We start from the raw sequence: 15,851 nt of genomic DNA on the forward strand, positions 1-15,851 counted from the left end.
TTTTTTTATCTTTAATCATTTTGTTTCTATTCATTTTTAAATTTTTATATTCTTTATAATGGATTTCTTGTGAGACACGCGAAAAAAATAATACTTTTTTAAAGTTGTAAATCGCGTATCGCTTATTATGAAATTATCTTTAAGTCAATTTGATTTAAAAAGTTTAATCTGTTATAAATTGAACATATTTAAATATTTTGAGTATTTTTAAGTCTAAAACAAGATGAAGATCAAAATAATCTTAAAATGTCTATGCTTTAATATTAATAAATTGGAAAAAATTTAGTTAGTTTAAATAGGCTACTTGTCGTAAAATACGCTACATAAAGGTTAGCCCAGAAGTCAGTTAACCGTGCCGTGCAATTTATAAAAATGTGTCAAAGCGTTGTAATTTGTGTATTGGACAAGAAAGATCCCATTAATACAGTACTTGAACAAGACAGCAATTTACTCTCTACACGGTCAACTGACTTATGAGCCACTATTCATTTGTGTAAACTGTTTTTTTGGGGGTTAAAATTTAAGTAATTTCCTCCCAAAAGCACAGTTTTAGCGGATTTTAGAAAGGATTTTATTAGAGAAATCTTTCTAAGATTCGGCAGCGAACGACTAAAAGTTTTATAGCAATTTTGTACGCTTGAAGCGGTCATTAACATATAAAGCACAAAAAAATTATTTCGTAGACAGGAAAATAATCATAAATAATCAAGTAAATAAGATTTATCTGAGCGCAAAAGATTACAGATTTTAAAAGAAAGTGCACGGCAAAGGAGAGAGGGAAGGGGGAAGAAAAAGCAATCCGAGAAAAACCAATTAAAGTGATTGCAAACGGAAACTTAATAGAAACTTTTCACCAATTAGTTCTTTAGAGAGTTGCGAGAAAAGGGGGTTATCTCCAATATACACAGTAGAGGAAATAAGATCTGGGAAAACATTCCCGATGTTTGATCCCGCGTAAAACTGGTGATTTGAGCTTGATAGTCGACGGGGCGTAAAAATCGGATTCTTTGTAGCGTAAATGCTTGTCTTCCGAAACATTTAAACAATTCTTCTCAAAAAGGTGCATTTCCTCACCTATAATTATCACTTTTCTTTTAGCGGTTAAAGATTTTCGCTCCCATTGGCTTCATTATGATATACCATGATGAGCGCTTCCACGCTGCATCAATGTTGCTGGCATACGATCCGGATATCATTATTGATTTCTTTTATGCGCTACAACGCTTTGCATATGTATTATGCGGATGATACTCGCTTATATCACAATGATTTTCCTCAAAATCTTCTTAGAATTTCGAGTTTCTTTGAGAAGAATCTCAGGAATCTCGAAAAAAACCATTCTCGTGTAAAGATTTGTGTAAGATGTTTCATCTCGAATTATTTCCTTATTTATTTTTAATATTTTAAAATGGTTATAGGAAAAATAAAACAGATGATTAGTCGTCTCGAAGCATAATGAAATTAATGAACAATTATCAAGTTTAATCCCAGTTAGAGAACGTTAACGGGGCTACTCATGCATAATCCAAGTTAATATTGATTTCTTGGGGTAACAACGTATTAAAATTTCAGATAAAGTACTTAAACTTTAAAATTATATCAATCATTTTAGAATTCGATAATTCCTAGATTTAAAACTTGCAACCAACGATCCATTCATATTACATGATTTGTTTATTCTTTGGAACTTTGTATGATAATCGGAATTAATTCCGTTGTTTATGTAATTTAAGCCCCCTTTTATGGATTAAAACCTTAAATTTTTCAATTTTTCCTTCTTTTCTCCATTCTTTAACTTTTGTTTATTTTATTTTTCTTTAAATAATTTTTCAAATATTATTAATTCTGTTTAAATGTTTCTTATTTTATTTATAACGAACTTTACTTTGATTATAAAGGAAAACAAATCGATAAAAATGAATTTTAGAATATTTAACACAAAAATAAATCTTATGTAAATTAATATTTAACTGTAATAATCATTATTATTATGTGAATATGATAGCAATTTTAATGATTTACAATAAAATTTTCTACTTATAAACTAATTTTTTTAAAAATTCAACTAAAAATAATAGAAAATTTAATGTAATAAGAAACTTAATTATTTGTAAATAGTTTAATTATAATGATTAATAATAAGTCGATTTTTTAAAATAATTCTTGAGAAATTTTATTTTAAAAGATTAACATTTTATACAGAATTTATGAAAGAATTTATTTCCTAGTAATCTTTACAACGTTTTTCACAGAAAATTGTGTGCAATTTAACTAGAAATGTCACTTATTTAACGACATTGAAAGACATAGTAAGCTATTTAATAATTAATTTCGCAACCAGTAGATCGCGACTTACATAAGAATCGTCAAACATTCTTGAATAACGTCGTGATTTTCCAATATTCCTTATAGAAATATCGTAAAATAATGATTAATTATACAAATAAAACTTTTCATATTTTATTCTGAATAAAACTTTCAAGAATTGTCAAGTATACTTCTATACTCCTATGAATAATCAATTTGGTCCTGGAGTTTTATACGGATGGAGTTGTGTATGGTATAAAAGGATAGTTTACAAATGTATAAAATTATCTGATTTTATATAAATTTTTCTTAATTTAATTTAAATATATAAGCACAGAAAATAGCATAAATTGAATTATTTATTTATTTTGAAATTACTACCCTAATATTAATTTTTAGAGACGGTAAAAACCTGCGTAAAACGAAACCTGAATGAAACAGAAACCTGTCTAAACGGAAAAATAATTTTGTACCATGCGATTCCGCTTTATACAGGTTTTGATTTAATCTACAATCTTACATTAAGTTAATAATTTTAAATAAAATTTGTAAAATATGTAACCTGTAAATAAGACGAAATAAACTTAATAATTTAAAACCTCATAAAACTTCAATTAATATATATTTTTGTTGTTTAGACAGTGATATTCCCTTGCTCTTTTGCTCCGAGTGATATTCTTTCCATTTGTTTTCTTAAAAATAAAGTACTTTAATTAACTTATCGTTGCAGTAATATAAATTTTTAAAACAGAAATATATATATATATTAACAGAATTATTTATTAAAAGCAGTGTCTAGAAATATCTTACAATTATTTTAACAAACATATCCTAATCAGAACATCATTAATTGATGGCAGATAGACAAACAAACAGACTTTATAATAATAATTTCATCGCATTAATCGTTCATAAGGAGTTAACAATATAAACACGACAAATTCATCTTGACAAAACCCCGAGAAACCTCCCTTTTTTGTCCTTAATATTAATATTATATTTGAAATTTTCAAGAGTATAAGATTGAATTTGTTAAATCTAATTTGTTTATTCGTTTAATTTGTATATGTCAAAGCAATAATATATGTATATTTTTAAAGGTAAAGAAAAGTATAATAGATCGAGACACATTATACAAAAGAAAACAGTTAAAACTCATTAAAATGAAAGAAAATATTTCTTTCGAAAATTGCCATTTCTTGTCGAAAATATAACGAACTCTGTGCTACCAAATCATTAGTGTAAATCTGCAGGGAAAACGCCACAGAGTTACTAAGAAAGAAAGGAAAAAAAAGGAAAAAAAAAAATACTGGAACTCGATNTGACTCGTACAACATGGAATTCATATAAAACGGAAAAATCAACAGTGTTACAGGGAGGTCGACTGTACACAGCTTATCAGATAATACTTTTAATGGAACGAAATGAGCATAAGAATGCCTTTACACAGGTCATTATGCATATATATTGGCTTAACGATTAGCAACACTGGTTCATATCATATTTATGCATTAAGAAAGTCTAAATTTTGGGGCCTCCTAAGACCGAGGCCTCAATAAAATGGTTCCCTTTACCGAGCCCTTTATGCAGAGTTTTAAACGATTAAATTATATAAAAACTGCGTTATTTATATATAAAACATAGATAATCTTTAAGGTGTTTGTAGAATAAAAAATATTTCTTTTAAAGTATTAAAGTTTAAATCATATAAATACTTCTGACAGCCATAACAGTTTAAAGGTAACAGTTACAAACCGCAATAAAGAAAACACTTAACCACACTCAAAGAACATTGTCAAGTTGTAAACTTTATAAAACGATAGTTGTTAAAAAACATATATCTTTACAGTTTTATTCAATTTAAAACAGAAAAAATATATATATTTATATATCTAAGTACAATAGAAAAGTTTAAAGTTTTAACGTAAAAGAAATCTTATTATATAAAAGAAAGGGTTTTAAAAAGATGTAAAATAAATATTCTGAATAAATGAATATAAAATAAATTGTTGCTAACGTATGCTAAAATAGTTTTTTTTTTTGTTTGATTAAAGAAAGTTTACAATTAAAAAATGTAGTAAAAGGTACTGTTTATTAGTAGAATTTAGCCAAGTATTTGGATAAAACCATTAAACACTGATAGTCGTGGGTTCGTGCATCACAAACTTGGCTGCAAGGTAGAGTTTTCCGTGTTTAATTCACATTTGTCACACACAAACAAGGACCAGTTTCCCATAACGGGCTGTCACGTAAAGTTTCTCGTGTTTTATTCACGCTTATAAAACACCTAAATAGGTGCCAGTTTCCCATAACGAGCTGTTACGTAAAGTTTTCCGCGTTTTCTTACCATGTCTAACACATAAATAGGGGTTAATTTTCCATAGAAAGTCACTTCCTAGGCACGTGTCTTACGACACGTGCCGAGGAAACACACAAATACAAACACACAAATAGTACACAAACACACAAATAGTATACAAACACACAATTAGTAGAAGTTAGATTTTGTCCGTTATAACTTCACTTTTACATTTTTCTTTCAATAAAAAAAGAAAAAAATATGAAAGATTGATATCGTTTTTAGTAATGGCAGGAATTTTAAAGTAAAACATCTTCTTATGAAAATATAGCAAAGTTAATTAAAATCTAAAGAAAACATACTTTCGTTTATCCTAAGCTATTTTTGAAACTTTATTACTCTGTTTATCTGAAAATCGTGTAAGTGAAGCAGCGATTATGTGTTAAGTGGAGAATTGAAATTTACTTATCCATTCTCATGATTGCGTTTTCGCCTTGCGAACGTGATTTCGGATGAATACATAAATTTAAATTGAATATACAATCTTGCATTATTCAGCTTGATAATATTCTATCTGGAATTAATTGAGACCACAATTTAGCCAGATTATAGCCATTAACATTATCTTCTCGAACTTTTTTCCTCAGTAAAAATAAGGTTAATAAATCACTTAAATTATATGTATATATATTTTTTAAAAAATGATTTAAATATTTTAGAAAATTAATTTTAATTGCGGATAATTAGATTTTGATTTACGGTATTTAAGAAAAATGCCTGTTTATGATGGTTTGGTTAAAATGTTTAAAATTAAAACTTTTCATTCGATTGATATTTATTTCCTAAACTAATTATATTTAATTAATTTTTGTAAATGAGAATAAATAGAAAGAAAGAGGAGAAAGGAAGTAAATGATCCTACAAACAAAGAGCAATCTCCAGAGTTGATGAAGCGAAGGAAGCGCAGTGACAGATAGGAAATTGTATCATTACATTAAATTATTTGTTTCTTGATTTTAATTTCCCACTGTCCACATACAAATATATCCTAAGGTGGAGTAGAGAATCTTTTACAAAAAGTTGCTTTTACTTTACTTCCAATGCGCCAGAAGCAGAAAACAGATGAGTAACGTCATCCTATTGATCAGTTAGTGCAAAGACTTATATTATATTCCGCCTGCGGTAAAGCAAAGGCTCATCTTTGCCCACCAGGCTTCTTTCCGAACCACTATAGGGTGGAGAAAAGTTTAACACGTGATCGATTGCACGGTTCAAATTTTCTAGTTGCGCTTCTACGGTCCTTCCGAAAATAAAAACTCTGATGTTTGTAAAACCGGTACGATTCTCGCTATACCTTCGTGTTGGAAGATGGCTATAGACTTCATATCTGTGATGATCCGTTGAATTTTGCATGGAGGGTAGTTTATTTGACATAAGAAAGCAGCCTTTGTTGGAAGGATGGAATATCAAACAGGAGAAAAGCAAGGCTGTCCTCTCATACAGATGGACAAGATTTTGCGGGCAAAATAGAGGGTGTTTAGATTGAAATCGGAATGTTGGTGCGTCTATAGCTTCTTTTTATGGTATTTTTCTTTATGTACGAGTTATCCAACAAGTTTGATAAACTGTGAAAGGTTTTGAACACTAAATATATTGCTGAATATTCTTTCAAATTTTACCATTTATTTTTATTTATTTAAGCTAAATAAACACGTTCTTGTGAGAAATTATATTATAGAAGGATCCATTTTTAAGCTACGTTTGGAATGCAATAAGCTTAATTTGAGTATTAAGCAAATAATTTATTCTCATCGAAGTCAAAGTCGTGGACTTCTTCGAATTAAGTATGACATCTTAAGCAAATCAAGTTTATAAGGCAGTATTGTGAAATTTTTAATAAAATAATCANAAAAATATATATATATTTTCGGAAGGGAACATAATGACAAAGTGAGGACATAATGAGAGAAGGAGAATAGGTTATTGGAATAATCTAAAAATGAAGTAAATGTTCTTTACAAAAAATAGTTGAAGTAACATAAAAAAAGAGGTTGTTTGTGTTAATACAAATATTGGTTTTGAGTTAGTAATAAACAGTATTTTTGGTTTAATAAGCGGAAGATTTTTCAATATTTTTCTCCATTTTCTTGATTACCAGTTGAAAATATAAAATAAAATTTTCTAATTATTATCTCGTGTAAATCTTAATACAAAGTGGAAGCCTTTTGTAAAGGAAATTTTAATATTTTCTAAATGAAATCTTTTATTAAGAATTAAATATTTTAATTAATAATAAATGCTAATAAATGGTGAGGAGAAGAAGAAGAAGAAGAAGAAGAAGAGTGTTGAAATAATCTAAAAATGAAACAAATGATTTCTTAAAAAAGTGAAATAACACAAAGAAAACGAAGATATAACTTTGATGTTGCATTATTTACAACTTGTCTTCATACAAATACTGGTTTTTAGTTGGTTAAACAAGCATATTTTAATTTAATAAGTATAAAATTGTTTTAATACTTTTCTCTATTTTGATAAATATTAGTTAAAGATGATAAATTAATTTTTATTTGTAAAATTTATGTAATTATCTCGAGTTAAATAGAGATGCTCGACATTCCGTGGATGCTTCATTACAGAAAGACTTTTAGTATAAAATAATTTTCCATAATATTAATTTAAAAAATATTATTTTATGTTTAAAAAAAACTTGATACGATTTCCTTTACTTTTAAAAAATAAAACTTTTTATTAAAAATATATAATAAATTTATAATTTATTTTAATAAATGATGGATTTGGTTTAATAAATAATGGATCGTATTATATGAATGGAAAATTTTACATTGCATTTTTGATAGATTTGCGTCATATTTTAATAAATGAAAGTTTTTAATCTGTTTTTATACAAGAAAAATAAAATAAAAAAAGAAAAAAATATGAAAGATTGATATCGTTTTTAGTAATGGCAGGAATTTTAAAGTAAAACATCTTCTTATGAAAATATAGCAAAGTTAATTAAAATCTAAAGAAAACATACTTTCGTTTATCCTAAGCTATTTTTGAAACTTTATTACTCTGTTTATCTGAAAATCGTGTAAGTGAAGCAGCGATTATGTGTTAAGTGGAGAATTGAAATTTACTTATCCATTCTCATGATTGCGTTTTCGCCTTGCGAACGTGATTTCGGATGAATACATAAATTTAAATTGAATATACAATCTTGCATTATTCAGCTTGATAATATTCTATCTGGAATTAATTGAGACCACAATTTAGCCAGATTATAGCCATTAACATTATCTTCTCGAACTTTTTTCCTCAGTAAAAATAAGGTTAATAAATCACTTAAATTATATGTATATATATTTTTTAAAAAATGATTTAAATATTTTAGAAAATTAATTTTAATTGCGGATAATTAGATTTTGATTTACGGTATTTAAGAAAAATGCCTGTTTATGATGGTTTGGTTAAAATGTTTAAAATTAAAACTTTTCATTCGATTGATATTTATTTCCTAAACTAATTATATTTAATTAATTTTTGTAAATGAGAATAAATAGAAAGAAAGAGGAGAAAGGAAGTAAATGATCCTACAAACAAAGAGCAATCTCCAGAGTTGATGAAGCAAAGGAAGCGCAGTGACAGATAGGAAATTGTATCATTACATTAAATTATTTGTTTCTTGATTTTAATTTCCTACTGTCCACATACAAATATATCCTAAGGTGGAGTAGAGAATCTTTTACAAAAAGTTGCTTTTACTTTACTTCCAATGCGCCAGAAGCAGAAAACAGATGAGTAACGTCATCCTATTGATCAGTTAGTGCAAAGACTTATATTATATTCCGCCTGCGGTAAAGCAAAGGCTCATCTTTGCCCACCAGGCTTCTTTCCGAACCACTATAGGGTGGAGAAAAGTTTAACACGTGATCGATTGCACGGTTCAAATTTTCTAGTTGCGCTTCTACGGTCCTTCCGAAAATAAAAACTCTGATGTTTGTAAAACCGGTACGATTCTCGCTATACCTTCGTGTTGGAAGATGGCTATAGACTTCATATCTGTGATGATCCGTTGAATTTTGCATGGAGGGTAGTTTATTTGACATAAGAAAGCAGCCTTTGTTGGAAGGATGGAATATCAAACAGGAGAAAAGCAAGGCTGTCCTCTCATACAGATGGACAAGATTTTGCGGGCAAAATAGAGGGTGTTTAGATTGAAATCGGAATGTTGGTGCGTCTATAGCTTCTTTTTATGGTATTTTTCTTTATGTACGAGTTATCCAACAAGTTTGATAAACTGTGAAAGGTTTTGAACACTAAATATATTGCTGAATATTCTTTCAAATTTTATCATTTATTTTTATTTATTTAAGCTAAATAAACACGTTCTTGTGAGAAATTATATTATAGAAGGATCCATTTTTAAGCTACGTTTGGAATGCAATAAGCTTAATTTGAGTATTAAGCAAATAATTTATTCTCATCGAAGTCAAAGTCGTGGACTTCTTCGAATTAAGTATGACATCTTAAGCAAATCAAGTTTATAAGGCAGTATTGTGAAATTTTTAATAAAATAATCAATTATCTAGTTATATTATTCTATAAATTGGTTTTTAAAACGTATATAATACTGTAGGAAAGATTTGAAAATATTAAATTTGAGGAAGAATCTTTTCGTCATAATATAAAAAATGGAATGATGTAAAAGATATTTTTAGAAATAGGATGAATAAAGATGAAAAAAGGAAATTTTGTTAGAGGAAATAAAAAAAAGTTTACAATTTTATATCGTGTTTCAGAAATGAATCGTATTTCAAATGAATCAAAAGTGAAAGATTTAAATTTAAAGATTAGATTAGAACCGGAATAAAAACGAGAAGAACGAGAACGTTCTGTACCTAGAAATGTAGAAATTTTTTGTAAAATGACACGTTAAAAACTAAAAAAATAATTGGAAAAATATTAATTTAAAGAATTTACTCGATATTATTTTAAAATTAAAGGAACAACGAGCTTTTAAAGGATTAAAGTGAGTTTTTAATGCATTAATTTTGAAAAAAATTTCAAATTTTACAAAGTATTAGATTAAACCAGGGCATAGATTATTATTGTTATATACAAAAAGTTTATAGGAAGATTATAAAATGTTTTGGATGTTCATCATCATTAAATGATGATAAATGTGCAAAGCATATTCTACGACGATGCTTTGGATAGTTACATTAATTACATGATTAATTAATGTAACTACATATTGCCATGATTGTTTCTATTACAATGTATTTAATAGTAAAAATACGAATAAAATTTTAAAACTGGGCTTATAATTAGTCATTTTAACTTTTCCATTAATTAGAATAAATATTACAGGTTATCTATAATTAATAATATGCCTTTTATATATTTTTCTAAATAACAAATTTTCTTCTTCGAATAATTCTAAATAACGGTCAAAGATTACAATAAATAGATAGATAAATTTTAAAAAGACAATAATAAAGCGAAACAATAAAGATTAGATATTGATTCTTTGATATATTTGAATCATAACAATAGATATGAGGATATATTTGGTTGGTAGTTTGATTGCTTCTGCAACTTCTGGTATTTTTTAGTACTCTTGGGTACCAAGAGCATTCTTATAATTCTGTAGAAATTACGAAGAAATCACAGAAATTCTGGTGTAAGGATTCTAATAGACTCTTGCACCAGAATTTTTGGGGTAGAGATGAATGGTTAAGGAAGTTGTTCTCTTTATGTAGCACGCACACATAAGTTAATGCTGCGAAGGAAAGTAAAGATTGATTCAAATAATTGCTGAAATTATAAATAAAATATTTTAAAAATGTATAATATATTAATTTATTCAGAACTTAATTTTATTTATATTTATTATTCTTTTTCTTTCAGTAATAATGGATATGTGTGTATTACCTTTCATCGTCGAAGTAAACATGTTATAGAAATACAAATTGGTAAGAAAAATTTTCCTCTCGTTTATTTATTAAAATTAATACAAAGATTAAATTTAATAATTATATTTTCTGTTAACAATTTTCAATATTTAAAAATAACCTTATATAAAAACTATAAGTTTATTATGAACATGTATAGATTTATGTTTATTATTAATAGAATTCTTTCATATGTCAAATAAATTTAATTGAATTTTTCTATTTTTCACATAAAAGTTTAATTATTTTTTATTTAATTTTTAAAAATTAAGTTTACAGTTCTATTATAAAAGTGTTTTATAAAAATAAAGATTTTCTTCAATTTATTTTAAGGATTATTTACTTTATTTAATTGTTTATTTTACTAAATTTTTAAATATGAGCTTATGGTTTATTACTTTTGAAATAAAAGAAATAGTATAGATCTTGTTATCCACCTCCCAAATTTCATGAAATTATCGACCAGTTAATTAACAAATCGACTGCAAACATGGGAGAGAACTGAACCCCTACACAACGTGTATAATCGAACCTTATAGACGGGTTCTTATCAAGCCAGTTAGATTATGCTTTTTTTGTCTGATTTTTGGTTTCTTTCTTTGTTTGAACGCTCAATTATATATTAAGTAATGTTTCCTAACCAATGGGTCTCTCTCTCTCTCTCTTCCACTTCCTGAGTAATGTCTCTATCTTTCAGTGCATTGCAAAGGAAACTCCGAATAAAATACGATAAAAATATTTTTCCAAAATTTAATTATTGTGTTAAACTGCTGTCTTATTAAAGAAATGCCATGACTACTCCAAAATTTATAGTAGTATCGGTCTACTAATAATCCTCAAATAGTTCTAGTAACTCTTTAATGTGACAACTTAGTATTTAAACATCATTCTAATTACAGCAATTACAAGTTAAATTGTTATTAATTTATATTTGTAAAATAAAAAATTAAAAATAAAATTTTTCATCTGGAATTTAAAGTTTAGTTCAAAAGTCAGTTAACCACTGTAAAAGAGTAAATTACTGTTTTATTCAAATGCTTCATCGTTTACAAACTTTTTATAAAACTTGTCCAAAATGAAATTGTTTTTTTTGTTCAATACGAAAATTACAGTACTTTGGCACACTTTTGCAAATTGCTTATAAAAATATAGTTAAGTGACTTTTGGTCCACCCTGTATAGGATTGTCTAAAAGTCACCTAACTGTATTTTTTTTTTTATAACAAACTTTCTTTTTGTAATAAATATTCATATAATTCGATGATAATTTTTAACTAATATAATTATATTCTATCAATTTATGAATCAAAACTAAGCTGTAGATCTGTCAAATTTGTATATGAAATCGATTTAAATGAACTTACGACCATGTTTACCGTTCGAGAAAATGAATTTATCTTTATCTAAATCACTAAATTCTCAAGTAAACTCTTTGAAAATATATTTCCAATATAAAATTTTAAAGGAAATTTTTCATCTAGAAAATATTTGATCTTCGATACAATAGAAATGCAATTGATCATTAAATTATCTGTGGTTGATAATTATAAAAAAAAGAGAGAGAAGAATTTATTATAAATATTTCCAGTTAATTATGTTAAATTGATAATTAATGACATAATTGTCTCGAGACTTATAAATCAACTTTACGACATTCTGAAATTTTATCTGGTCCTATCTCGTAATTAACGTGCCAATAGAAGGTGATTTAATCATTCTACTTCAAAAGAATCTGCTCCCTGCTGCGATTCTAGGTCTTTATCAGTTCGATTTTCATGTCCCTGAACATACTTTATGAAACTGTAATCTACCTTTTACTTATCTTATTGCTTTAATTTCTCTTTTAATACATATTCGGACATTGTTAATTATCTTGTAGAGCAAAGGTGATTTCAGCTTTAGTCTTTCGAAAAATTTTTAATTTCTATTCTCTAATTGAATTAAATTATAGCGTAATATCTTTATACTTTAATAATTATAATAATAAAGTTTAGCCTATATAAAACAATATATTGAGGAATAAAAATTAATGCTTTTTCTATGAGCTTACTTTATAACAGAATTTTTTTTTTAAACTTTTTCTTAACTTTAATTATTTTTTAATATTAATATGTAAGAGTATTTATTCCAACCAAAATATTCTTTTGCTTACGAGTGATCGAACGGATAAAACCTTCGAACAATGACTGGAACTGTACATGTACTGTACATGTCAACAATCTCCTGACCGAAATCCTTGGGACTAGACACTGTTCTTAATTAACTAAACAAATATCTAAATGTTCCGTCGACTGTAGAAAAATATTTTTTCAAAATATGTTATCCATGATGACAATCTCTACTAAATTTAGTCTATTTAAAACTATTGTACTATATGTTACTTCATTAATAATAAAGCTGATTAAAACTGTTCAAATTTTNAAAATCATAAAAAATGACTTGAAATTAAATAAAGCTATAGAAAGAAGATGTTTAGAAATGTAAAAGATGTAACGATGCATCAAGTAATGTAACATCTCCAATTAAAGTCAGGTTACAGTAGAAACCAAAGTTTTCCTTTTTCTGCTCGTCTGTCTAATGCCATCCTAAAACTGCACAGTAAGGACAGATCGATAAGTTCCCCTGGTCAATACTGTCCATCGACGTTTCCTAGCACGCTTCCAGTCATTACTGCCAGGAGTGATAGCAGGATTGATACAGCCAAGTCGCCAGAACTTGGTAACGACGAATCGTTTTGGGGGCCTCCTTCGATCTGTGAAGTTAAAATGAAAGGATTGTTTGCAGAGGTGCCACCATAATCTTTCCTCGGTTACAAAGCATATCGAATTAATACAATTTTTTTTTTTTAAATTAATTAATTCTGTTTGGAAGTGTTTCCATTTTATTTATGTTTCGTCTTGTTTACTTTCGTGATGCTTTAGTTCACTTTACATTTCCTTTCTTGTTATCTTCATATATAAGTTATACTTTACTATTGCGTTATCTGCATATCCTATTTCTATTCATACCGCGCTAACTCCATTTCATGTTTCGGTTCATCTTGGCTTCGATTTACATTTTCTTTCATTTCGTCTAAGTGCATGTCATGTTCTCTTTTCATATTGTCTCGAGACAAAGTCTATTTCCCTGCATATTATATTAGGTATGCCTCATGTTCTTTTCATATTGCGCTAACTTTAACCTATTCTATACCACATAATTTTTTTTCCTTATTTCTGTAACTTGATTTCGTGAATTATTTTAAAATTTTCTTTACTTTTTTCTTCTATATTATTCACTTAATTTTTGTTTATATTCCCTTTTTCAACACTTTTAAAGTTTCGACAACATAAAGTGAGAGTTGGACAACCTAAGAGTGTGGTCTTCCTATAAAATCGTATATTTTTAATAGAAGTAATTTTTATGATAAGTTTAAGAATAAATTCTTAAAAGTAATAGAATTAAAAAGTAAAGGGAAAAAACTATAAACAATCAATAAAAAAAACTGCATTCTCTATAAATTACTCTTCCCCTTTAATGGTGAAGTTAAGAGATGAGGATGTTGGCCGTTTGGTACTACCAAAAGCTATTTGATTCCCTTGTTAGAGAGAAATTCTTTGTGTTCTTGACTTGGCAAGCCAATTAAGGACTTGTCTTCATCATCAGAACCATCATCACGAAAGAAGTTTGGGCTTAAAAGGTTGGAAGCGACAAAACGAGGCATTTAAAAAAAAAAGAAAGAAAGAGAGAGAGAATAAAACATTATTACTGCATTTGAAGACACTTTACTTTATTCATAAGTTATATCAACTAATTTAAGTATCATTTAATAATTTCCATCTTTTTGTGAATTTTCTGTTAGGAGGATTCTCAAGACGTCCACAAGATGCTTGTGCTCCAACTCTCCCTGACATGTCCACAGAATTCGTCACATTAATCAGTAAGTATCATTATATTCTAAAGAAATTATTAAAAAAATATAGTGTTAAAAGAATAATTTTGCATTTTCATAAATTCAAAAATGCAAACATTATAGGCAAAATGCTATTACTTAAGAAGAAGAGAGGAAAAAACTAATACATTCCAAAATTAAATTTTTCAAAACTTCAAAATTCTTCAAATAATGGAAAAAATCTCTAGGCTATAGAAAGCATAATAGACGTGCATAAAAGGATGAAATAAGTTCAGGGAGAGATGGGAAAAGAATAAAAAAAAAAAATTTCTTTCCTTGATAAGATTTAAAGAAATTGCGATTTTTGCATTTGTGCTCGGAAAATTGCATTGAAATGTCATACTACTAAAAGAATAAAAAAAAAATATATATATAAAAATAGAATTTTATAAAATTTTACTCATATTTTTTATTTATTTATAATAATAGAAATTTTTACTTAATTTATCATTTTGCTTTACAATTTATAGGATACGTGTATAAAGAAAAGCTATCAAACATGATGCTTCTTATATATAAGTTACAGGATTATTTATGTATATTTTTGTTTTCTTTCTTCAGCGAGATCTCCGACAGCCCGCAAATGTCCAAGAATTGTAGAGACAAACGGACTGAGGGTCCAAGCTGGTCGAACAAGTATTGTCAAGGCTGATTTGTGTCGTGAAACAACTGCAGTTGTTGTCGGATGTCGAGCACACGACACACTCGAATTTCTAACCATGTGCGCTTCTTTTAAAGATGTTCAAAGTAAGAAATATAAATTTCATTCTATTAATTCTGGGAAAAATCAATTTTTATTTCTAATTTAATAAAAATATTCTTTACATATTTAAAATTATATGCTAATCTTTCATTTAGCATTTCATTGCCATGGTAATTGGGAAGAAAATGGAAGAAGTTACTTGATTACTGGATTAAAAAATTCCAGGGCGAAATATTGCTTTGTGAGTAATTTTATCATTTATCTAATTATTTTATGATTAAATATTTAAATTTATGTCTTAAATATAATGCGAATTATTTTTTATTACTATTTTTAATTATAAGGTGCTTCAGATGTTTGAATTTCAGTTAATTTTAAGCATTTTTATACATTGTACTATATTATATAAAACAATATACAATTATAGAGATTTAAAATATTATTTTTCGAATCCAGTTTTAATATTTAAACTGTGTAAACATAAAATATATGGCAGCTAATAACTTTGTATAACATATTTTAACGTATAAAAATGCCTTAAAATAACCTTAAAATAACAAAAACTGAATTAAAAAATCATTTTAATTAGTAATTTTAAAGTTAATTAGTAACTTTAAACTTAAAAAAATTAATTAAATATAAATATATATAT

The 15,851-nt window shown here is 27.0% G+C and overlaps 1 protein-coding gene across 2 annotated transcripts in view; it reads left to right on the plus strand.

Moving 5' to 3' along the window:
* Positions 1-15,851, plus strand: part of LOC111639296 — a 134,692-nt gene that overhangs the window by 115,290 nt on the left and 3,551 nt on the right. For both annotated transcript variants that reach the window (XM_023385143.1, XM_023385144.1), the window contains exons 9-12: positions 10,523-10,587; positions 14,407-14,484; positions 15,058-15,243; positions 15,355-15,440. In XM_023385143.1, coding sequence (XP_023240911.1) covers positions 10,523-10,587; positions 14,407-14,484; positions 15,058-15,243; positions 15,355-15,440 — 415 coding nt within the window. The remainder of the gene's footprint in view (positions 1-10,522; positions 10,588-14,406; positions 14,485-15,057; positions 15,244-15,354; positions 15,441-15,851) is intronic.

This window comes from Centruroides sculpturatus, unplaced genomic scaffold (assembly GCF_000671375.1).
Source record: "Centruroides sculpturatus isolate CEXI.00-Female unplaced genomic scaffold, Cexi_2.0 scaffold1359, whole genome shotgun sequence".
Taxonomy (NCBI): domain Eukaryota; kingdom Metazoa; phylum Arthropoda; class Arachnida; order Scorpiones; family Buthidae; genus Centruroides; species Centruroides sculpturatus.